This window comes from Melozone crissalis, unplaced genomic scaffold (genome assembly GCF_028551555.1).
Source record: "Melozone crissalis strain CALT ecotype California unplaced genomic scaffold, PUWL_Pcris_2 ptg000004l_1, whole genome shotgun sequence".
In the NCBI taxonomy this organism is placed as follows: Eukaryota; Metazoa; Chordata; class Aves; order Passeriformes; family Passerellidae; genus Melozone; species Melozone crissalis.
This window is the reverse complement of record NW_026535782.1, coordinates 25894283-25919412: the sequence shown is the minus strand read 5'-3', so window position 1 is coordinate 25919412 and position 25130 is coordinate 25894283. Positions and strand designations below refer to the sequence as shown.

The window sequence follows — 25130 nt, the reverse complement described above, 5'->3', positions numbered from 1 at the left end:
TGCAGTACTTGAGTGGAAGGTGGAAAGTGTGAGTGCATGTGATTTTACACAGAGTCCTCTTCCCATTGGAAAATAGAGTTCTTAGACCCTGCCAAAGTTTTTCCTGTAAAAGCTAATAGCAAACTGTCTGCTGGTCTCTTAACAGCAGTGGTTTCAAATTCTGTAAAGTGGATTATCACACCCAAATGCATTAGTCTGTGCATTAGGCTTCTCACCTCCTAGTCCAGCTGTACACCAGTTCTTTAGTACTTCCAGAGAAAATACTGACTCAGCTAGAAGCTAAAGAACTTTTTTACCAACTCACCAATTATAAGAGAGCATGCTGCATTTTGAAAAAGAAAAGTCCTTATGATAATAAAATGCATTTTGCATTGTAATCTAGTAACCTAAGATCAAAGAAACAGCCCAAAAATCTTGTCTTCTTTCTAAGTGAGAAAAACAAATGTTTTCAAAGCTAAACAAGAAGCTCAATAGGTACTCTTTAAGAATTTTGTATCATTTTTGTCTCACTGTGTGTTTCTAGCGCTCTTCTGTAACTATAAGAAAAGCAAAATTATGCCATAATTTAAACAGTAAGACTCAATTTCCTCAACTGTTATATGCATCTGTGTCCTTTTTCCACACCATTGTCACTCTGCAAAATATCTATCCCAAAATTCTCTCAAAAAGAGGGTGAGTTCTACGTAATCACAGGTCTTCAGTCTGTCTGTCCTGTAATTGAGCCTTTCCAATTGCATGACTCAATATCTATCTTAAATTAGAAAAGATGTAAATCTGTGTGGTGTATAATTAGAAAAATAATAACCATTAAGTTTTGGATTCTTTTTCTTTTAGCTGTACAAGGGTCAGGTCTCGTCTTTAGAACTGTGGAAGTTACTTTACATAAAGAGGGGAACACTTTTGGATTTGTAATAAGAGGTGAGTCATTGTTGAGTTTGAACTCTGTATTTTCTTGTTTTAAAAAAAAAGTGGTAAGCTTTTGAAGCACTCAGAAATATGTCAAGATTTATGTCTTACAGTTTGTAAAAATCAATATATTACATTTTCCATATTTTCATGTGCTGCTTTTATGAGGTGCTGAAATTTTTGTTAATGGAAGAATTGTAAGTAATCAACTATACCAAGAAAACATGACAAACTCTGGTCACATAACACCAGATGCTTCTCCACTGAAATCTCCAGGAAGATCATAGTTCTTTAAAAAAATTTACATGCAGTACTTCTATATATTAGGCATGAAATTTGATTAATACTGCTGGTAGTCTGAATTGTACAACTAAAATATTATCATTGACTTGGAGAACAGAAAAAAGATGCAGTTGTTAATTAATATACCCCAATAATGAATTATTATTTTCTTCAGGAAAAATGTCGTTTTTCTTTAATGCATAAATTATTAGTGGTCACTAATTAGTCTCCATATACATAAAGTGCAGATTTTTTTTCTCTGTGCTGCAAACATTGCAGAACAATTGTTCACACTGAGATCTTATTTTCAGAGTGAAAATTCTAAGAAAAAAATACTCATTTAGTAAGAATCCCTCCATATAAATGTTTTTAAAGATTCATCTATACCTAGAGTAAGTTGATTTTATTTAGGTAAAATTCAGTGGAGGGTCATATTAATGGCTTGGCCATTTTTTTCATTCTTTTAGCCCATCTGTGAAGGTGCATGATGCAAGATGTAGTCTTGCCTTTTGGAAATGAGCTTGCATAAAAAGCATAAAATGAAGGTATACTTTCTCTGGCTTTTTCCTTTTCAGGTGGAGCACACGATGACAGAAATAAATCTCGTCCTGTAGTAATAACATGTGTCAGACCTGGAGGGCCTGCTGACAGGTACAATTCATCTTTCTCTGGAGTTCATGTGAAAGAGAAATGGAGAAAGGTGAATTATTTGGGACAGAAGTTAAGATTTTGAGTGAAATGGATGCATTTAAATCCAGTCCTTTGGAATTCATGGGTTTGTCTTTAATTGTTGTAATAGAAATAATAATAACTGCAGCAATAGTAATGGGCAGCCACAGAGGCTCAGCATGTTATGGTGTGTGTGAACTTTAATTTAGAATCTTGCACCTAAAATAATTAGAATAAATTCCTGCAATAGGTCAGGGCACCTTTTTTTGCATTCTTCAGACAACTGATGTAGGTCTTAATTATGCTTTTTGTACTCTAACACCACAATCTTTTTCTCTTGTGATTCAAAATAATACTGTGACCAGTTTGAGTGTTTTATTGTTGTGTTAAGATGTTTGTACATATCTGCATGTGAGGTCACACATAACTTTACCTAGAAAACTTCTGAGCACAGATTTATGTTTTGGCCATATTTGTATATAATACCATTATTTATATATATATATATATATATATATATATATAAAGAAAGAATATTCGCTTTATTTTTATGCACAAACTATATTTTCAGAAATGGCATTTGTGTCCTTAAACCATTAAAGAAACTCAAAGGGCAGTTTCTTTAAAGCAGATTGATATCTATAGCCTATGTTGACATTTTCACCTTTGGAAACTAAGAAGAAAATGTTTCAAGTGAGCGTTTCCTTTGTTCCCACACTTTTTTCTCTCCCTCATTCCCTGGTTTCCTTGTTTTTCTCCACGATCCTTAAGTTGACAGTGTTAGTATTTAATTTTCTGTTATAGTTCTGAATAGGTTATGAGATGTGCCTAGGAAACAGCATTTTGGATTTAGAGTTGAATTACTTCTGAGTAGGAAGAAAGGAAAAATGGAATTATGCAAGTAAAAGATATTTTTAAAGAAAATCAATAAATGGACATTCATATTTTGCAATCTGTTTCAGCACCCATGTGTTTGCACCTCATGTTTATTTTTAAGAAAATATTGGAGGAGGAAGTGTTTGTGTATGTATGAAAACAGAGCTGTGTGGACAAGGTAGAAAGAAAGCATATGTTGAGCAGAAGCTATACTTAGATGCAATTTAACGTGACTTGATTATTTCACTGTGTGGTAAGCTGTTTTCCAGTCACCGACTTTCCAATTAAAGCAATTTCCTTTTCACTGCGCCCTCTGATCATTCTGGCTGTCAAAGCAAATGTTAAGTGTTAAGGCAAGAGGGATGGATGTCAGGGAGGGCGCGAGAGAATCACTCTGCATAAAAATGGTACTATGTCCACATCAATTTGTCTTACACTAACAAAGATCCCTCCTTTATTCTCCCTCCAGAGAGGGCACCATCAAACCTGGGGACAGGCTGCTGAGTGTGGATGGGATCCGGCTGTTGGGAACCACGCATGCTGAAGCCATGAGCATTCTGAAGCAGTGTGGGCAGGAGGCGACTCTGCTGGTGGAATACGATGTCTCGGTGATGGGTAGGTCCTGGGGTAGGAGCTGGGGCTGTGACACTGGGAGCCAGCTGTGGTATTTCCCTGCCTGTTCTCCATGAGCTGTTTTAGCAGCGATTGTGACCTGTTATGCTCCTAGTAGCACTGCTATTCCCTTCTGCATTGTATCATTAATCTTGGGTTCATAAGGAGGTGAGCAGTGTTTTACTGTAATTTAGCATTCTGACAATTCCGTGGTTTGTAGGCTGAAACCATAGTGTGGATTCTAGCAGAGTAACTTTTCCAGTGACTAGTTTATAATAAAGGTTAATGAAGTGTAAGCATTTCTGTCACATGAGGGAGGGGAATACTTGATCTAACAAAAATTCTTTTGCCTTTTGCCAGTGCTGCTAGTAGGACAAGACATAATTAAAAAGTCACAAGACTGCCTCAGAGAAAAGAATAGGGGAGAGAAATTTTGTTAAGAAATACAGAGGAGCCAAATGGCTTGAAAAATGAGCTTACATGTTGTACAAACTTTGAATTCACTGAAAATATGGGAGGTTTTTTTGGGAATTCAAGTAGACCAGATGATTTTTAATATGAGATTTGGAATTTATTTGTTTCCATTTGTTTTGGAAATTGTCATTTCCCTTCAATTTTTTCAAGATACAGAAAATTCATAGCAGCAAGAAACAGAAATACTCACCAGTCAGACTGAAATATTTCTTGTCTTTTCCCTTCTTTTTCTGCTCAGCTCCACAGTCAAGTTTCTAGCCTAGCAGTAAAGCAGCCTCCTAGGGATTTGTGAAATAGCACTGTCAAACTTCAAAGCCTTGGAAAAGATTAATACTGAAAAGAATAATGTGAGATATTTGCTTATTCTGGAACAGCCCTCTTTATTCTTCTCTGAGACACAGATTTCTCTTTTTTTATTACAATATATGTCTCTGTTTACTTAACTGTCAAGAATTGAAGTGGCAGGTTTGTGTAGTGTCTGGCAGGCCTGATGGACAGTTGTACAGATTCATGTCCAGAAAGGTGGAGACAGCTCAGATGAGCTCTAGCTTCTGAGGAGAACTAGAATTTAGGTGTTTTCATTTGTTTCTTCTTTTTCTTCGAAAGACAATGGGTGACCGAACCCTGTCCATCATCACAGTTAAACCAATATTCTTTCTACTCCACTTTTTCTAAAATGAACCCCTGGCTGTAGACAAAGTTCCCAGCAAACTTTCATTTCAGAGAAAATTCCCATCCCAATTTTCCTTATATACCCCAGGGGGTGAGTAAGCCTCCATTTCACTGAGGATCTTCTGGAAACCTTTGAAGGTTTGTGTAAGGAGGAGACCACGTGATGAAATACTCTGTTGTTTCCTAAACTGCAGCTTGTTCAAGGCAGGAACTTTATTTTCAGTACTATCTGGATAGAGCTCAGTTCAGGAGGATACAGAACTTAGGTGGAAATTTCAGGGTTGCAACTCTATAGGCAGCACCCACCAATCAGTTTCTTTGTGTCATTTTCTCTCTTAATAAACTCTTCTTGTTCTCAGCACCAAATCTGGATTTACTATTCCTGCCTTCCTGGCAATGAATGTGTTATCCAACAAAAATTAAAGGAGGTAGAAGAACCTGAGACTCGTGGAGTCAGAAGGAAAGAAGGAAAAGGAAATCAAACACTGGGAAATGTATGGAGTGGTGATCCAGCAGAGTCTGCAAGATGAAACAGGGAGGGAACCAGTAGACTGTCTTTCTAATGCATTGTGATAATACCTAGCCCCCAGTAGGTTTTGAATTTTTTCCAATCTGTGTGCCCTGCATAGTATTTAGCAATGGTGTGAACAAGAAATTTTGTTGGGAAGCTCTCTTGTGCAGCTATTTTATGACCATGGTGCAAAGGCTGAAAATCATTCACCCTAATCCATTGAATCCTGGCCAGGAAACCTTTTCTGATTTGAATCTTCTCTTAGTTCTCCTCAAGAGCAGGAAAGTTAAAGTTGGGAGTAACGTGAAAGAGAGAGCATGAGTCATGAAGAGAAATTTAAAAATTACAGAAATGTTATCCTTTTTTCTCAACTCTTATGTTGCCCATAAACTGTTTGTAATGCTGTCTGAGGGTTGATGAGAATTTGAAAATAGGCTAAAACAAAGGGAGAATATTGGGTAAGGTGACTTTTCAATAACTGATGCTTGAAAATAGATTAGTAGGTTAGCCTGCTTGAAGGGGACAGAAGCAATCCAAAAGTTGCACAGAAGTCTTGTGTAGTCTGTAGAGTCCTCCTGGTATAAGTTTTCAGTAGAATATATTACTCCTAGAGATATAATTGTAGCACTGTTTGCTTCAATACCTTCTCTTCTGTTAGTGATGGTAATATCCTGTAAAGTAGCATTCTGTGTGGCCAGAACTGGAAAGAGCCATAAAATACATTCTGATAGCATGAAATTGGAACTTGATTTGAAATGGTTTTACTAGATGAAGAAAATAATCCTGAACTATTTTTCAACTACAGTCCTGTAGTGTGTAACTGACTTTTCTTACTCCTGTAAGCATAAGCTGTTTCAAAGGTGCTCTATTTCTCAAAGTTTAGTTCTCCCAGCTGAAATCTTCAAGAGGTCACTTGGCAAGCTTGTACATTTTATTGTTTCTGGACCCTAGACAAACTGGAGTAAAAAAAGCATCAAGGGGTTCTGTGCAGGGTAATCAAGTGTGTATATAATGTAAGAGATGTGGCTGTTCTTGTTGAACTCTAGGGTTACACCTGTGCTTGCTTAATACATCCTGAAGTCTCCTGCTCTGCTGGGTCCAAGGAAATAAACTTGTCAATTCAGCTTCTTGGAAGAGATATTTTTTTTTTTAGATGTTGCTGAAAATATTTCCAGGTTGGTGTGTGGAGTGTATTGCTGTAGTTTCAAAGAGACTTTGTCATAGTAGGAGTTTGAACATACCAAGATAATCCCTGAAGAAAATTGAAAAAGCTAATTTCTGAGAAAGTATTTTATAATGTGATAAGTTACATTTGAAGCTGTGGAGGATGCAGTCTTCCAAATGTGTTTCTGTTTTGCAGAACACATTCTCCAGTGTTGAAGTACTGTTATTGCTTACCTTTCTTGTTGATTTTAGAGGAACTGCCTGTGTTTTTAAACTTTGTGATGCTTAAATAATGCTGTACTTCAGTGTTTGCAAAGGACATGGATGTGGTGACTCGCTCTACACAAAACTGTGTAGAATTAACATGATCTTTGTGGGCTTTATTACTCTTCTCTGTAGTCCTTACACCTTAAGTGTCTAAAATTTCTGGTCTTGTGGGTCACCTATTTTCATCTAGTGGTGGGAGAGGTCTGTATAGTGCAACTCTCTGTGCCCTGTGATTACACCTGAGCCCTAATTTTGAGGAAGGGGAGAAGCAGAGGCCAGGTTGTAGCTAGCAGTGACTTGCTGCTGCTGCCAAGATAATTTTACAACCTGAATTCTCTCCTGTGGCAATCAAATAAAAGATATTAATTCCAAGCTATAAAGTTAGGTTGGAGAGACTGAAATTCTCACTGTTAGGCAGTGGTCAGGGGAAGTATCATAATTAGCTGCTCACAGCTGGAGTTTTAGTGAGAGTAAGAATGCAACACTAATAACAAGCTACAAACAAAGATTCACGGTGCCTTTGTCTAAAACAAACAATAAAAGTTTATCAGTACATTGAAGCTGAGGAGATGCATTTTGTCTTCAGGTTTTCAAAGATCTGCCATGATGCCACTGGGCTCTGTGTGGTGTCTATAATTGGGGTTGCATCTGCTTGGGTACTCTTCCATATTTTCTCTGAAAGGGAGCAATCAGATAAGTTCAAAGGTAGTGACTACCTTGAGTTTAAATTCTGACCATTTTTATGTAGTTCATATCTAGAGTTTATGATCTTTTGAGCAACCTACTTTTTAAGTCTTGGATGCTCGTGCGGGGGCAATCTTTGAATCAAGGATACTGTAGTTAAAAAAAACCAGCAGCTTTTGCCAGAACTTGGACACAAAAGAAGCTTTTTTTAGTTGTTTGCACTTGTGAGACACAACATCTTTCTCTCTTCAGTGGGTGTTTGTTAGTTCAAACCACTCTGTGGTGTTCAGGAGTAAAGGAACATATTGCACTTTCAAATTCCATATGTTTTTCTGGCTTCTTTAACAGTTCTTGCTCTTATTCGAGCCAGGATAGATTTGCTGGAATGTGGTACCCTGTAAGTTTTCTCTACAAAACAGAAACAGTCAGCTTGTTTTCTGTTGCAAATCTACCAGAGTCACCCTGACACAGAACTGCTTGATTTTAACTAAAGCAACACCCTCTATTTTCTGAACTCAGTGTTTAACACTGATAGAACTTCCTAGAAAGGGGAATATTGATGCAGACATTTGCTAGTAAATCTTTTTGCTAGCCTCATCCAAGGCTTTTGCCTCTTTAAATTCACCTATTACAATAAGCTAATTAATTAATTAATGCTGTCATGACCTTATGAAGGTATATTTAAAGAAACCTGCTTCACCTTTTAGCAATTCTGCCTGACAAGAAGGGCACTAGGGAGAGAAAATTTGCATAGTTTAAAGATCAGGTGAGATAATCTGCAGTTCTAATGTAGACATTCAGCAATTTGTGGAAGGCGAGAAATAGAGGAGAAAAAAGAACTTATGGGCTGACCCTTAAGTTTCATAAAGCAATATCACTCAAGTGCATCCAGAGCTGTGGAGACCCTTAAAAGCTGGAAATTTTACAAGCCCAAAGGAGCAGGAGCCCCAGAGACTCCAAGGTCTGACTTAGGATCTTCATAAGCCTTACAAGTGTTGCAAGACCTTGCAAATAGAAGTAAAGTCAGGAACCCTGTAGGATTCCACACTGCCTTTTTCTTTCTGTTGCTTTATAAACTTAAAATGTACATTTCTCTTGTCTCATATAAGGTTTTGACAGAATAGATAGGTTAACATACTCTAGCATTTGACTGCAGCTGCAGGTCTCCTGGCTATACAGGGCAATGAATTGAGATCCCTTGAAATTCTAAGTATGAATTAATTGCTTAAAGCTTTTAAGAAGTTTTCTTGTCTTAGGTTGCTTCAGAGACAGATAGAATGAAAATCAATGTGCAAAACAAAGGTCATAATAGCTGTATTAATTGAAACATTACTTTAAATACTGCTACACAGACACATACACAAGTTAAGTTACAAGACAATGCTGGAAGTCAAAATGTTGAGTGTTCCATTTGGGAAATGTCAGAAGGGAGACTGCTCAGCCACTGTCCAGAGGGGTGTGCATGCGGTACAGTCACAAGAGCCACAGGAGAGATAATAACCTTTTATGCAGCTATTCATTTTGAATTTTATTTCTGTCTCCAGTGTGTGACCACAGGCTTATTAAAGGCACTGCCCTGATCCTTGTCTAAATGCAAAGTTATTAATTCCTGGTGTTTTTTTCCTGAGGCCCTAATCCAGCCACAGTTTGAGTGCTTCAGGCAATATGCAGATCTCAAGGAGAAAACCTCTGAGTCCCAAGGTCATTCCATATGTATTGGATCTTTCTTACAGCAGGAGATAACACAGACATAACTCTAACACTTCCAGAAATATCCACTCACAGATATATCACTAGGTAAAACACATGGGATTTTTTTGTCTCTCGTGGAAGCTAATGAGTGATTCACATTCACTGAGCAGATACTTAAATCTATGTGCTATGGCACATTAGTCTCATCTTACTGTGCAGTTTACTTGTTCATCAAACCCACAGCGTGTTCTGCTGTTGGTGCCAGATGCCTGCATCAGGGACACCAGTGTAAACTGACAGTCAGCTGTGAATATACACAATAAATAACTTTTCTCTTTGTAGTGCCAGCAAGGTGTGCTAAGGCACAGGGAAGTGGTTCAAGACAGCCAGCACAGCTTCACTGAGGGCAAGTCCTGCCTGACCGACCTGTTGGGCTTCTGTGATGGAGTAACTATCCCAGTGGACAGGACAAGAGCTGCAGATGTCATTTCTCTGGACTTCTGTAAAGCTTTTGATATGGTCTGCCACAACATCTTTAGCTCTAAACTGGAGAGAGATGGATTCAGTGAGTGGACTGTTGTTAGATGGATAAAGAATTGATTGGACAGTCACATCCAGAGGGTAGTGGTAATGTCTCAGGCCATCAGTGACAAGTGATGTCCCTCAGAGGACCAGTGTTATTAAATATCTTCATTAATGACACAGATGAAGGGATTGAGTGCACCCTCAGTAAACTGGCAGGTGACACTGAGCTGAGTGGTGCAGTTGACACACCTGAAGGACAGGATGCCATCAAGAGGGACCTGGACAAGCTCAAGAAATGGGCCTGAGGGAATCTCAGGAGGTTTAACAAGGCCAAGTGCAAGGTGCTGCTCCCAGATCAGGGCAAACCCTGGTATCAGCACAGGCTAGGGATGGACAGATGGAGAGCAGCCCTGCTGAGAGGGGCTCGAGGGTGCTGGAGGAGGAGAGGAGAGGCTGGACATGACCCAGCCATGGGCCCTCCCAGCACAGAGAGCCAAACATGTCCTGGGCTGCATCCAAAGCAGCGTGGGCAGCAGGGCCAGGGAGGGGATTCTGCCCCTCTGCTCTGCTCTGGTGAGACCCCACCTGCAGGGCTGCATCCAGCTCTGGGGTCCCAGCGCAGGAAGGACATCACCCTGCTGGAGAGAGTCCAGAGGAGGCCACCAAGATGATAAGAGGGATGGAGCACCTCCCCTGTGAGGGAAGGCTGAGAGAGTTGGGTTTTTTCAGCCTGAAAAAGAGATGGTTTTGGAGTCACCTAATTGTGGCCTTCCAGTACCTGAAGGGAGCCCACCAGAAAGATAGAGAGAGTCTTGTTACAAGGACTTGTAGAGACAGAAAAAGGGGGATTGGCTTCAAACTGAAAGAAAGTAGCTTTGGATTAGATATAAGGAGGAAATCCTTCACTGTAGGGGTAGCGAGGCACTGGAACAGGTAGCTCTAAGAAGTTGTGGCTGAAAGTGTCCAAGACCAGGATTGATGGGACTCTGAGCAACCTGATCTAGTGGAAGGAATCCCTGCTTATTGCAGGTGGGGTGGAACTAGATGATCTTTTAAGTCCCTTCCAACCCAAGCCATTCTATGATCCTGTGGTTTCATATGATTTACCCTTGGCATGAGAAGCCTGAGGCTTGTGATGTGTTTCTGCTATCGAGTTTTCTGGCTTTCAGGACTGCTCTTTTACAATAGGGAGAATGGATTATTGCTTTTAACCCTTTGTCTCTCATGCTGCTACAAAACATGTTGTACAGACTTCACTTAGTCTCATCACGGGCCTGTAAGATGGTTGATACTGATCAGTTTGTCGTAAGCTCCTGCATCCTTACCTGCTTTAATCTGCTTTACTTATCTTCTTTAAAGGAAATATAAATACCTTTTTTAACACCTCTTGAGATAAATGTGATAACATGGAAACCTAAGGTAAATAGGTTAGGTTAAAAAAATCCAGCTTTTTGGGCTGGATTCAAGTTCAAATTGAAATTCATAAAACAATTCTTGCTTGATCAGTTTTTTGTGTCATCAAGAGATACAGCTGCTGGCTGTGATAGTGAAATAAAAAAATGCTTGCAATTGGTGACCAATGCTGTTGGTGCCTTTCAGCTTTTACAGAATTTGTGATATAATCTGATACATAAAAGCAGCAATGAGGTGTTCCCTCCATGTTTCATAACCTTCTTTTCCTTGCCTTACACACCTCCTACCCAACTCATGCACAGCTAGCTCCTCAAAACTTATGATGCTTTCCCCTATGGGTAGGACATTTGTTTCATTGTGAGGACTGCTGAGCAGTGAAAGAGGTGTGGAACAGGGCCTTGTAAGAAAACAGATTTTTCTTTTCAATGAATGGTACCCCTGGGTTGCATAAGCAACTCTCAGTTTGTTGTTTACCAGTACCTGTGTAAGCTTACATCCTTAACAGCTTTGTCACATTTTTGTGTACCATTACCTGGGTTTCTCCATCAGAAAAACTTCAATCTTCTGACATCCATACCAGAATAGCTCCTCAAAAGAATGAGAGCCACTAAGCCTGCTCTCTGTTAGCAGCGTTATCAGACCAGCTGTCCAGCACAGTGCACATGTGATTGATTCCCGGAGGCCAGAGAAGTCTTCATACACACACATGACTGCAGGGTTTTTGCTGAAAGTGGAGAACAACTGCAAGGGTTATGGATCCCATGCTCCTTCCTGTCTATTTCATGGAGGCATGGTGCTTCTTCCCTCCATTCTTTGCTCTTATCCTGATTCTGAGCTGCATTACTGTCTTTTCCAGTAGCTGCTTGATTTTTCCTTTCTCTGCTGACCTAGTTTGAGTTGTCTTTTCTAGAAGGTCCTAAATCCCCAACATGCTATTCCCTCTCCTTACAGCCCAGTTTTTTCTGCTGTCTTTTGCCAAGTAAGGCTTAAGTAATTTTCCAATACATTTCTCTCACACTGCTGATTTCTCTGTTTTAAAGGCCTTTTGCAGTTTACATGCCTGTCCTTCTTTAGCCCTTTCTCTAGTCCCCATCTCTTAGCAAACCATTCCCAAGTTTCTTGTTCTCCCGCTTCTTTATGGATCACTAACCCTCTCACCTCAGTTCTTCTCCTTCTTGCCCAAAAAGCCCTTCTCTCCCCTCTTCTTAGCTCTTGATTCCCAGTGCCAGATCTGTCTGGTAGAGAGGATACATAGAGAACATGAATTTTCCATATAAAGCCTAGAGAATTTTCAGGGGGAAGGGCAGGGTAGGTGGAGCAAACTCTGGGTTTTCCTAATGACCTGTTTCAGCTAAAATAACTAAAGGGAGAGAAGAAAGTACAGTCTGAGAAGGGTAACCATTGTAAGAAAACATCACACCAGATATTTGTACTGTGGCCAAGTTGTAAGTTACAAGCAGTTAAAAACAAGATGTTTTAATCAGAGAAGTATTATGTCCATGATTCCCAAGTCTATTTGCCTGATATCTTTCTCTCTCTGGTTGTGATTTGCTGCTGCAATTTAATAGCCATCTTGCTAGTAGGAGCTAGTGCTAGCAGAAGGGAGGAATTGTCATGTTTTACAAGGATTTCATAAATCTTACAGGTGTTTCTTTTTTTACAAACTTCCTGATCATCCCTAAAGAAAAATAAAAGGAGTTTAGCTGAACCATATAAGTTACAAATTACTCTAACAGGTCCAATTAAAATTTATCTCAAGTGCTTTTGAAACTATGACCTTATTAAAAGCACCTTAATAAACATTGTTTTGTATGGGAGAAAAAAAAAACCCTGTAAAGGTGAAATTAGATGTCCCTGAAACAGAAAATTAAAGGTACAATTTAATTGTCATAAATAACTAGAAAGGGAGAGGAGTTTCACTTCATGTATAAAAATACTCTGTTTTACTTACTGAATTTTGAGAGTAATGGAAAAATTTGCATTCAAAGACTTGTCAGGAAGGTGAAACCTGTATTTGCTTGCAGTTAATCTAAATAGCCTGCAATTATAAGAAATCAATCTGAAATATCAAATGTATTTCATGATGGGCATTCATTAAAGAAGACCCTTGCTAATCTGTGTTGGTATCTCTTTACAAAGCACATGGTCCTATGATGCTAATCCAGGGGCTAAGATCCTCAAATGGAAGCAGTCTCTACCTCTTAAAAATATGCTATTTTGCTTCTTTTTGTTAAACACAATTGATGGAAGGATAAAATTCTTGTAGTAATCTCTCCTGTCCACCCTCCAGGCTTCAAGAATGCAGAGCAAAGGAGCAAATAACCCTCACAGACACTTAGTAAAAGATGCGAAATAAAAGATTGATCAAAACTTTCCACTTCACATGAGGGCTATCCAGATACACCATGAAATGCAGGGTGGAAGAGAATTGGCACCCCTACCACATGCTCATACCTCTGGTCAGCTGGAAATGGGTCAGTCTGTTACTTAGCATGCCTTTCAACAGAGGCTGTGATTACAACAGGATAATGAGGTATCCTGGCTTGTGCTTGTCTGGAAAACAAATTAGGCAGGTAGCTGCAGTGCTTAAATTCAGAGCGCAGAGGTGAACGTTTTACAGAAATGGTGATAATTAAGTTTTGTGGAGATTAAAGGATCTTTTGCATGTGCCATGCAATTCAAATCAAGAGAAACTCTGTATTTGGAAAAAATCCAATTCAAAAAATATAACAAGATATTGTGTTAGTGGCACTGCAGTCATTTGAGAGACTAAGGAGTAAGAGACAGATCTGATTTTTTTTATACTAGAGAGAATTTGTGCTGTAACCCCAGAAAACACTAAATATCTCCCAAGACTTTCCCTGAGGGGAGGCATTTTAACAAACCTGGAACTGAACCACTCCATCCTCTTGCCTTTTTTTCATGGATATGAGACATCAGACTGTCTCTGACAGGTTAGGTCAAGGGGGAAGAAACCCCAGAGTCCCTCAGGTCATTTGCTTGAACACCTGTACCAGGCATAATCTAGGAGGTTAAAAGGGGATGCAGATTTTTGTTCCTTTACAGTAAGGTTAATGTTCATTAATCATTTCACAGAACATTTATGCTGAAAAGGAATGGATTTCAAAGTATGAATATTTTAGATCTTTTGCTTAAATATGACCTCAGTTAATGGTGTTGAAGTGCAAAACCTGTGTGAGTTGAGAGCATGTTGGATGGACAGCCACTATACATTTGATTTTATTTAGTTTTTGGCTTTCGCATAACAGACCGGATTTCAAATGTCAGCATTTGATTTTATAAATCATGGCATGGCAATGATGCTGATGGTCTTCTCAGTATATCCTGTCATTCGTTAGTTGGATATGAAATGTGGGAGAAGCATCAGCTGCTATGTTTAAACTAGAAATCAGCTGCAAAGGGAAAGCAAATAAGAAAGGATGTGTCCTTTCTCTGCTTCTTTGAGATCTCCCTTGCTGGAGGAGTGGCTTTTTTGCTACTTTCATACACTGACTCACAGTTAAACTCAAGATTTGAAAGATTTTTAAAGATAAACCCAAGATTTTTTTGTGTAAATTTTTTGTGAGGTTTTTTCTTGTCTTTGCAAAGTTCATTTCAGTTCAGCTCTTCAGGGGTTAGAAATGTAGGAATTTAAGATGCCCATGCAGCCTTACTCAGATGTGTTGGTGCATATGTTACATTACAAATTTTTATTGGAATGATTGCATACATTTTACCTTCCGCAGTCACTTGCTGCATAGTACTAAATGATCTGAAGAACAGTCATGTGAGAGAAATGTGCTAAAAAAAGGTGATCTCATCTTGATGCAGATGCCTAAACTGAGGCAGGTGAAACACATTTGTCAAATGTCAGTTTTCTTGGGTGGTTGTAGAGAGACTTTTAGGCTCAGGTGTAGCTACTTCAGGTCTGCCCTAGAGAGGTCTGCATTTTGGTGCAGTGAACCCCAGCACAGGTGTCTTAAAACGTCCTCTCCAGACAAATGGATGCTTTCAACCTTCATTTCTTTGATCCTTGCTTGTTTATCTCTACAGTGGGAAAAGCACCATGCTTTTTCTCTAAAGTGTGGTTATAAGAGAAAATCATTAATAAACATGTTGTAGGGAATACTCGGAGGCTGCAGCATACCACGGCTCTCCCCCACCACATATGCTCAGAGAAGATTGAGAATACTGTTTAGTAATTAAGGCATGAGCTTGGAAAAAAAGGGAGAAATGTTCCTACTCATTAAAGATTCACTGTCTACCTTCCATATGAGACTCTTGAAGAAGGAAGTATATGTGCTTATTTAATTAAAGAGGGAAGGTAAAAATAAGTACATCCAGGCAATATTCATTCTGGGGATCATTAGGTTTGAAGTGCTTTGTGCCCACATGGTGACTGTAATATTTTCCTTTTAATGTCGTTCTGTTTGTAAACAGACGCTTCTGATCTTTATTGGTATACGTGTATTTTTATGATGATTTATACTGATATTCTGCAGATTTTAATCAACTTCTCATTTGGGTTTTTTTACACCTTGCATAAGCACAGTTTTTCTGTTATGGTCTGCTCAGCAGTGTTGTTTGGAATAGCCTTTTTCTGAACACTGTGACCTCTAATTTTTCAAGGTCTTTACAGAGACCTTAGGTAAATTTGGGTGGATTTCACTGGTAAAAGAAAAAGAACAACCGAAACCAAAGAAACAGACTGAAAAGAAACACAAATGAAAAAAGCTTTTCACAGTTTCTCCTTGACATAAATTCAGTAATTGCTTAATTATAAATATGAGCAATGGAACATCTTCAAAAAGAAGCAAGTCACCAGACTTGCATGAGAGGACCTGGAGCCCCTCGGAGGCTGGCAGCAGGAGCTGCTCTGGCAGGAGGTAAATGTCTTGTCCTGCAGCAAAGGAGGAGCCACATGGGAACCTTGCCAAAGGTGACCCTGGCAGCAAGCTGGCAGGCTGTCTGCTGAGAAAGCAGATGATAGAGTGCCCTTCTCATTGTATGGCTATAACAGTTGTGGGCCACTTGAGTTTCTAGAGGTTATTGCTTAACTGGGATTTTGGGAGCAGAAATATGGGCAATTGGTTTTGCTGGAAATGTATGCTGCAGAGAATAGGGGATATAGAAGCTTTCTTTTACTTTAAATGTGTGAATGCTCCCAGTAGTACTCTTCTATATTCTTTGGAACAAGTACTGGGAAGGGAAAGGCTGGAAATATATAAGCAATTCTAGATTATTTTTGCAATGAGGTTTGAAAGAGTTTATGTTTAGGACCATGGTTTCTGTGTTGGATTTAAGGGCAATTTACCTAAACTACTTTCTCTGTTTCTTTGAAATGTTTTTGCTGAACTGCTGCTGAGGCAGTACCGAAGCAGAAAGAGAGAGCAGTAAATAAACTTGTTTACTGACTCATTTTTGTCTGACTCAAACATACCAAAGTTTGTGCAACCCCTAAGAGCAGAAAAACTCTCTTTTCCTTAGTGCAAAAACCTCCAGGTCAGATCTCGGCCTCAACTTTCTGCATGGTAGCCTTTTATAATGTTTCTGTGCCGATGCAGTAATTATTTTAAATTTAATCTGTACTAGAGCACAGATTATTTAACAGACCAAAGTTTCAGGTGAAAAAGTGGTAGCAATAGTACATATTTGAAGGATTAGAAATTAATATTTTCTGTTATGAACAGCAAGGTGCAGTTTAATTTTTCTTTTCTTCTGGTTCACAGTTACCTGATAGGCCTTGCAGAGGAGTTTTAGACTAGTCTTAAAGTCCTGCCTGTTGAACCAAACCAAATCAGCCGATGTCAATGTTAGCAGAAGCACACCCAAGGTCAGCTTTCCAAGGCAGAGACTGCAATTATCTTGTGTTCAGAAGTCACTAACACATGTAAATAGTAAGTAACCATGAATGTATAAGTTGGTATGTTTCAGTACAGAGCAGCCCTGAGCAAGGTCCGCTCGTGCAGCTCGCATACACCAGGCAGGTCAGCCACATGGGAATGGGGCTGTACTTGGGTCACTCATCCTGTTGACAAGCAGGAGTGGCTGTCACAGCCTCAGCATCTTGCTTATGTGGCTCTGCTGCTTCCAGGCCCTCAGCTCCACCGCCGTGGCAGAGAGACAGGGGCAGCTGAGGTTCTCACTAACACAACATTGACTTACCCAGGTGTCCAAAGTAGCCATGGCACACCTTTGCTCTGAAGTTTTTGGCGCTATCTGAGATGTCCTGCCTGATGGAGACTTGGATAGATGGGCACTGTCAGCTCAATGCAAAGGTTGGGTTCTTGGCTGTTCACAGTGCTTGCTCCCATCTATGAAGTGACAGAGTGACAGGCTTTGTGCTCTGTAGACTTTTGAAGAGAATCCAATCCCATTCTAATTCCAATCCCATTCTAATTATTTGTGTTCCCATTAGATGGAACTTGGGGGCATTGTGTCAAATAGGCATAATTGATGGGTACTGCAGCTCTTTGTATTATCTATGGTGTGTACTTATGGACATGCTTTCAAGGTTGGCTGACGTAAAATTCAGCACACCAGCTGTATCTTAGTTTGCAGGCTGAGGTGCAGATTGTGTTGCCCTTATTTGTTCTATTTGTTGCGATTAGACAGACAAAGAATCGTGCAAGAGATTTAGAGTTTTGAAGATACCAAAGTTCTTGTGCATTTTATTTTCTGTCCTACTTGGAGGAGAAAATAAGTACGGGAAGTTCTTTTGGACATATATATCTGTCTATCAGGCCCTGAGAAGTTTTGGATATTCCATAACTGAAAGTTTGCAAGACAGATTGGATTGGACTTTCAGTAACTTGATCTAGTGGAGACTGACCCTGCTTTATGGAAGGAGATTGAGACTAAATGGTTTTTAAGGTCCCTCCCAACTCAAACCATTCCGTGATTCAATGGTTCTTTGAGAGCATCTGTGCTAATTAGTGTTTTGTATTGTAGGGCCTCAGCAGAGGACTTATTATTTGCACGTTTTCGGTGTCTGTCTCATTTTGGAAGATGGTTTTTAAAAACAATTATTTGTAAGTTCTGTTCCTGGAATGAAATGCAGGAAGAATTCCATTACTGCTGATTTCTGCAAACATTTCACAATCAATCTAATGCTATATAGTGTTTCAGGACAGTTTTCAGGAGCCATCCTTCAATGGAAAGGTGGTACTTGAGGCTCAGGTTGCCAAACTATCCATAAAGGTGTACTTGTAAGCTCCCAAGTTCTGAAACCATGCGCTGCCATCAGGGATAGAGATTTTGAGTTCCTAATAGTTCTTTAAGTGCCACGTGAATTTTCGGTGTGGTATTCTTTCTCAAGGTAACAAAGGCAGAAAGTTTTAGTGCCTGGGCTTATTTACAATAATAAACTCAGACTGTCCTCAAAGAGGCAGATCCTGGATTCTCTGTACAGGCATCATCTACCAAGTTGCTTTTGTGTTGTAAATTGTGCAATAGACAGATTGCACGTGTAAAGAAAAAGAGAGGTAAATCAAGAGATTGGGATTTTATACAGCTTTGAGCAGGGAAGAGGCCTAGTAAAAGTGTGAGCTTGAAACAGTTAGTATGAGGAAGCAGCATCCTGAGAACTGGGGAAAGTATTTTGAGTGAAGTTGTTTAGGCAGGTTTTTATGGTCTGAACATGAGAGAAAGTCTGAGAAAGTCCCAAACTGATTTTGGACATGCCCATATCCACAGTCTGGGAGCATTTTTAAGGCAGAGATGGTTCTTCAGCTAGTTAGTGATATTTTTTAGCTGAGAAGGATGGTGGGGCTAAGGTTGCAAAGTATGAAATTGGTAAAAGCAGCTCCTAAGCTTTTGATTTGAAGAAGGTGACTAAATTAGAAGCATATAAATGAGCTGCAGGAATTAGGCAACAAGAGGAAAATTGAAAGACTGTGCCAGTCAGTTGACAAGAATATTAAATTGCTTGTGGATAGAGAGGATAATAGGTGGCACATTTGTTTAGAGAATAATGTCTCCATTTTCCATTCTGAGGTTGAGAGGTCTCTCTGATTTTGCTATCACTCATTCTGCTGGCATCCTCTTGCAATTATTCCTATTTATCATTTTTGAAATTTGATTATTCTAAAGGTGAGAGAGTATAAAATGCCATTGGTGTCTTTTTTCCTTAGCAGCAATTAATGGGGTTTTTTCCTGTGAACTCTGTGATCTTTCTTTAAGTAGACCAGCAGTTCCAGTGGTGCCCTGTTACTTGCAATAATGGAAAATACACTATTTTATTTATCTATTTTTGGTGCTATTTTGCCTCTCTAGTTCTAGTTCAGGTAAAATTATAACAGCTGTTGCTCATTCTACAGCCTGTATGTAACACACAATACCCCAAAATCGAGGGAATGCAAGGAGCACATATATTGTATGATAGATTGTAAGTTCGGCCTTGGAGACTGACACTTCGAACAAGAACAATATTTAATTTGTAAATAGTGGTTCTATTATTAAAAACTGCTATTCTTTCTCTACAAATATTACTCGTAATACGTTGTCAGCTTACTCTGTTTTATAGAATCATGGAATAGTTTGGGTTGGAAGAGACCTTAAATATCATCTAGTTCCAGCCCCTCTGCCACAGGCAGGGATGCCACCCACTAGATCATGTTGCCTAGGGCCCAGTCAAACCTGGCCTTGAAAGCCCCCAGGAATGGGGCATGCACAGCTTCTCTAGGCAACCTGTACCTGTGCTTTACCACCTTCTGGTAAAGAGTTTCCTCCTAACAGCTAAACTAAATCTCCTCTCTTTCAGTTTAAAACTGTTCCACCTTGTTCTGTCACTGTCTTCCCATGCAAGACGTCATTCTCCATCTTTTTTATAAGGTTCCTTCAAGTACTGAAAGGCAGCAATGAGGTCTTCCCAGAGCCTTCTCTTCCCCAGAAGTTCTCTCAGCCCATCCTCCAGCAAAGGTGCTCCAGCATTCTGAGCAGCTTCATGGCCCTCCACTGGACCTACTCCAACAGTTTCACAGCTTTCTTAGCTTTCCAGAAATCCCTTTTAGAGCTTGCTAGCTGTCATTGATTTTATTTTGCCCATAAGATCTGCGATGAGTAAAAGGTTACTCTGCTAAATGAAGCATGAACAAAGCCAGGGTGCAAACATTATGCAATATTAGTAGAACAGGGTACCAAAGCCAGCACCGTGAATCATGCTCTGTGTGTGGTACATTTATGACCTTTAGCCACAAACGTATGAGGAATCAAATAATATTACTCTGAATGAGTGATAATGGTGCTTCCCAGCTGTAGGGCATCTTGAATGTTGTTCCTGTGCCCTTTAAACACTGCAGAAGTCTTATTCCTGCCTCTCTTCCTTGCTGCTACATTCCCTCTTGAAATCATTGACCCATGATCCCAATCTCAATTTCTTGATTAGATAGATCATCTTTAAAAATACGTAATTATATCCTTTCTTTGCAAAATAGAGATCAAATAATCTTTGCAGTACAAGGAAAGTGTATTACATAAATAAGTGACCTCCCATGCCCCCACCTCCGCACAAAAAAAACCCAGTATTTAAATAACCATCACTCAGATCTCTGTAAGAGACTTGGTTGGTCATCCAACTGATGTTAAAAAAATTAGTAAATGAAAATGCCCCTACAAAAGAAATTTTAAATGGTAGCAAAGTAGCCTAAGTGCTTTATGATGTACATGAAGAATGCGGGCGAAAGTGGGGTTTTGTCAGCTCTTTTTATTTGTGACTTGGTGAAACCTGGAAAAAGAAAAGAAGAAAGGTATAAGTGAATTGAAGAAGAAAGGAAGGAGAAAAGCAGAGAAAAGCTTCCCTACTTGCAGCAGATCTCTCTCTTGCACACGCACTTCTAGTTGTAGCTCTTGTTTTGCATGAGATCATGGAAAAGACAGACAGACAAGTTGACTGCCTATCTCTACGGCAATCTCAGAAAAACATGAAAAGGGATATAGGGGAGCCTATGTATAATAGAGGACTATGTATGTATGATAGAGGACTATGAACCTCACACAGCTAGGAATGCAGTCTTGCACTGAACTGTGAGGAGTTGGGACAACTTTAAGTGTGTCAGTCTTACGGAGAAAATGTTTTAATGGATGCCAAAAAATGGAGGGCTTGGACTGGTATTCACGTAAAAGAAATACTCCTTAAGAATACAAAAACCACACAGAGAATGACAAGATTCATTAAGTGTAGTTTAAGATACTGTCTGGCAGTAATGAATAGTGTGTGGGTGAATGAAGAAAAGTGGATGTGAATGCACACAGAGTCCCTGAGTGCTTTCACATTGTTCTGCTGTCAGCTGAGCAGTACTGTAAGGGACCTTGCAAAATGGTCTGTATGGAGAGTGTCACTGCTAAAACCACACATCTTAGAAATTAAATTCATCAAGCCTGTTAGAAGTCCTGCCTGTTCTTTGGGTTGGTTATCTGGTCTCAATTTTGAACAGCTAGCTGTGGATTTCAAGTGCCGTGTAAGATTTGTATCAGCTTTGATTTTTGCATTTCAGCAATCTAGCTTCCCTAAGCAGGGGCAAATACTCTGAACTCATGGTGGTAAGTGTGTGGTATTTCCATCCATTTCTGTTACAAAAAGCAAAAAGCTTTTAACATTTCAGCTCTAGTTTCTTAACACAGAAAACAGGGAGGCTAATCCCTAGCACACTGATTCTGGACTGGCACAACCACATCTACTGTGTTTTCCTCACCATTGATTATTCTGTCAATCATAGAATGATTTAGGTTAGAAAGGACCTTAAAGATCATCCAGTTCTACCCCTTGTGCCATGGGCCAGGACACCTTCCATTAGACAAGGTTGCTCAGAGCCCATCCAACCTGGTCTTGAACACTGCCAAGGATGAGGCTTCCACAATTTCTCTGGGCAACCTGCTAAATAGGTACATGTGTAGAAAAATGTTTCTCCTACTTTTTTTTTTTTTTTTTTTTCAGGTAAGGCAGGGGAAACAGCCAAGCACTTGGATTTCTTTAAAACATTCTGCAGCTTCTCTGGGCAACCAACCTTGTATGTTATTCTCAACTGAGACTAAGATACCAAATAAAGGCACAGATTTGGTTGCTTATTCTGTGCTTTACACATCAGTTTCATCACTGCTGCTTTTAAGTACCTTCTGCTTGTGTGCTGAGCGCTGACAGTAGCTTGTTGGGATGTCTCAACCTTTCACTGCGATGGAGTGTTTTGTGTTGGACCCTTTCTGGAACTCACACTGTCTTGTGTACACTCTGCACACGCATAGTTCCCCTACATTCTGTTGGGTTTTGTTAAAGAAAGCAAGTTCAAGGAAAGGCTAGTGCGTTTCTGCATTTAAGGATTTGTAAGTGTCCATCTATGAGAGTTTACTCAACAGCTTCTTTGGGGAGCAGTCAGTGCTGTGCCTTATACATCAGAGCTGTCACATACATGATTGCTGAGCAGGTACTGGAAAAGATTCATTGATTTTTGTGAATTGGAAAAAGAACAAAGAGAGCAGAGGAAAGCAAGAATGTCGTCTAAGGCATTTGGGAGTAATGGGGGATTGAAACTGATTTCTTCAATCTTTCTGTAAGTGTTCCAACGTTTTGCTCTTAAAGGCAAGAGTGTCAAAATTTTAGGTTTTTTTCCACTTCTTAACAATCTTCCTTAACTTCACTAAGATATGCATCTCTAATCCACTAGTCTGAACATGAGGCATGCAGGCACCGGGTATAAAAATTAGGATTACAGAAAAGGAGAAAGAACATAAAGTCTCAGGTGTGCTGACAAGAACTGAATGGAGAAAAGGGAGCTCCTACCTGAGGGAGAGATTGCTTTGCTTAGAATCATAGAATCTTTATGGTTGGAAAAGACATCTAAAATCAGCAAGTCCAGCCATACTTGCTATCTGTGGACTGCAAAGATTTTGTATAAAGGGAACAAAAAAAAGGTGTGAGGGGTAGAAGAGCACACTTCTTCAATCAAGAAGAACTATTTCTGTAAAATACTGTCTTCTGTTTTTAACATAAGTGAGACACATTTAAATCTGTGAAGGGAGTGCTACAAAAGTGTTAAAACTTTGTGTTGCAAGAACTGCAAGGTTTGAGGATCTATGCATTTTTTCTGGTCTGAACCAGCACCTTGCTAGATTTTTTTACTACTGTCAGTCAGAGAATCCCAACAGAGAAGGCTACAGGGACCTGCTATACACAGTTTTAAGGTGAAAACCTGGTTAGTCTGTGAACACCTAATAGAGAAGAAGCTTGGAAAATTAGTGTGAGATAGTAAGATATCCACTTGTTTGTCACATCATTTCTATGAAGTACAGCAGCATCCAGGAGAGGTCAATAGCAGTCTTCTGAAGCTGTGTGCTTCAATTGGTCCAGCTGGCTCTTTAGAGACAAAATCTATTTTGACATCCTTCCTCTGTTGTCAAGATCTTTTAAGCTGCTCAAAAAAATTATTTGTACCTTGTTTTGCCGTGACTCTGAAAAAATAGAAGAGCAGCCCAAACCTTGCAGTTGAGAAGTGAGAAGCTGCAGAGCACAGGTAGTAGCAGCAGAGCACAGTGCTCCTACAGGAGCAAGCTCAGTGGCTGTACTTCCTAGTTTTAAGTACAGGCAGGCTTTGGAAAGGAAAAGAAAGGCATCATAGACTAAAAAGGTTGGTTTCCTGTGAATTTAGTGTCATTATTGATCGCAAGCTATGACTGAAGCTTTTCCCTCTCTAGGGCAGTTAAAGGTACTGTTTCAGGTGTAGATCCGCTGCTGCCTAATACCAGCAGCTCACTTTCTGGTTTCCCCACTGTGGGAATCCTAGTGTTTTTTGTCCTCTACCACCCACCAGTTGTTGACCTGGATTTCAGATACCATGAGGATCAGTAAGGATTAACAGATATATACATTTTTGAGGACATAAAGAAACACATGTAATGTGATGTCTTTATCAGGTTAAAAATACATTTTTCAATTTTCAAAATGATTTGTAGTTATCTTTTGAGGCAGAGGAGGTTGGTAACACTACTCATTTTATTAAAAAAAAAAATTCTAAATACTACACTACATATTATTTATACTATACTAAATATAGTATATTTACATATCATTAAATTATATCCAGAATAAAACCCCTTGTTTCCAGTGATTTAAGCTGTCAAATAAAAAAGGTGTGCTGCTGTGTAGCTGTATTAGCATGCAGAAAGCAATGCTGCTTCCTCTGGGAGGTTTTAATCAAGCCTCTTGTAGTGATTGAGATGCAATACTCTAAAATGAGAAAAATTATTAACAAAATAAAAAATCTAGAGTGCCTTTCACACAAATATTCATCAGTGTATTCATCAGTATCTTATGTAATTACATAGTCAATAAATCAACATAGTGTGTAAGTGCTTCAGTCATGGTGTAAATATCTTAATGACTGGAACATCTTCACACATGAATAATTTATACCTGTATGATTCATTTTTCATATCCACGCTTTACTTCAGCATGAAAAACTAATTCTTCTCTGTCAGAGAATGTGTGCTTGATTATTGCCTTCTTTCTCTTCCTTGTGCTTCTTTTCCACCGTTAGACACACTCCATTTCTTCTCTTCTGGTTCCTCTAATGTAGTTATCTTATTTATTCATCCTGTCTGCCTTGGTTTGTGTCCCAGTGCATTTCAACAGGCACCTGGGAAATAACACTCGGGCATAAGCTGCTTGTGCTTATGCAGTTTCCCAAGTAACTGGAAAAAGGACCAGCATCTTGAAAGATTTACACATTCTCAACAGATATTTGCATTCAGTTTCCTCTCCTCAAGGCAGCCATTGCAGAAAGAACTTGTGCAAGTAGGGCTTTGCCATTTTCTGGATCAGTATGAGTTAAAACCTTTGTCAAGGTACGGATGGCAAACATTGTTTTGAGTTTTCTTCCCATATATTTGTAAATGTGGAACTTGTGTGTAGCTCCAGAAACCCCTGGAATGTTCAAGATGAAAATAATTGCTTCTCAGTGCAGGAATGGGAATAAGGAATACTTAAATTCTGCTCTGCTGCACATGTTTATTTGGCTGTTTGCAAGGCACTGCATGAATCCTGCCTTACTTAGACCTTTAACCAAGTCATCTAAGACAAGAATTTCATTGTGATAAACTCCTTCTTTAGTTAGAAAGAGAAAGACAGGTAAGTTAGCAACTTTAGTTAGTCAGATAAAGACTGCTGAGGGCAGTTCATCCAGCTTTAAAGCTACTTAGTGCTTGAAGCTCCAGGCAGAAGTGCTATTGGGTGGACTCTATTCTTTTAGCTCAGAATTTAAACATCAGTTCAAGTTTGTGGACCAGCTTATTTTGTAGTGCCTGTGAAGGTTGAGCCTTTAAAAATTCAACCCTAGTTGTGTACAGAAATTGTTAACTCAGATTTAATGACAGCTTTCAAAATTGCTGAATCTTG

General features: G+C 39.4%; 1 protein-coding gene across 10 annotated transcripts in view; it reads left to right on the top strand.

Annotated features, from left to right (window-relative positions):
• Positions 1 to 25130, top strand: part of GRIP1 (glutamate receptor interacting protein 1) — a 307729-nt gene that overhangs the window by 231863 nt on the left and 50736 nt on the right. For all 10 annotated transcript variants that reach the window (XM_054270788.1, XM_054270762.1, XM_054270771.1 and 7 more), the window contains 3 exons: positions 835 to 918; positions 1764 to 1839; positions 3203 to 3348. In XM_054270788.1, coding sequence (XP_054126763.1) covers positions 835 to 918; positions 1764 to 1839; positions 3203 to 3348 — 306 coding nt within the window. The remainder of the gene's footprint in view (positions 1 to 834; positions 919 to 1763; positions 1840 to 3202; positions 3349 to 25130) is intronic.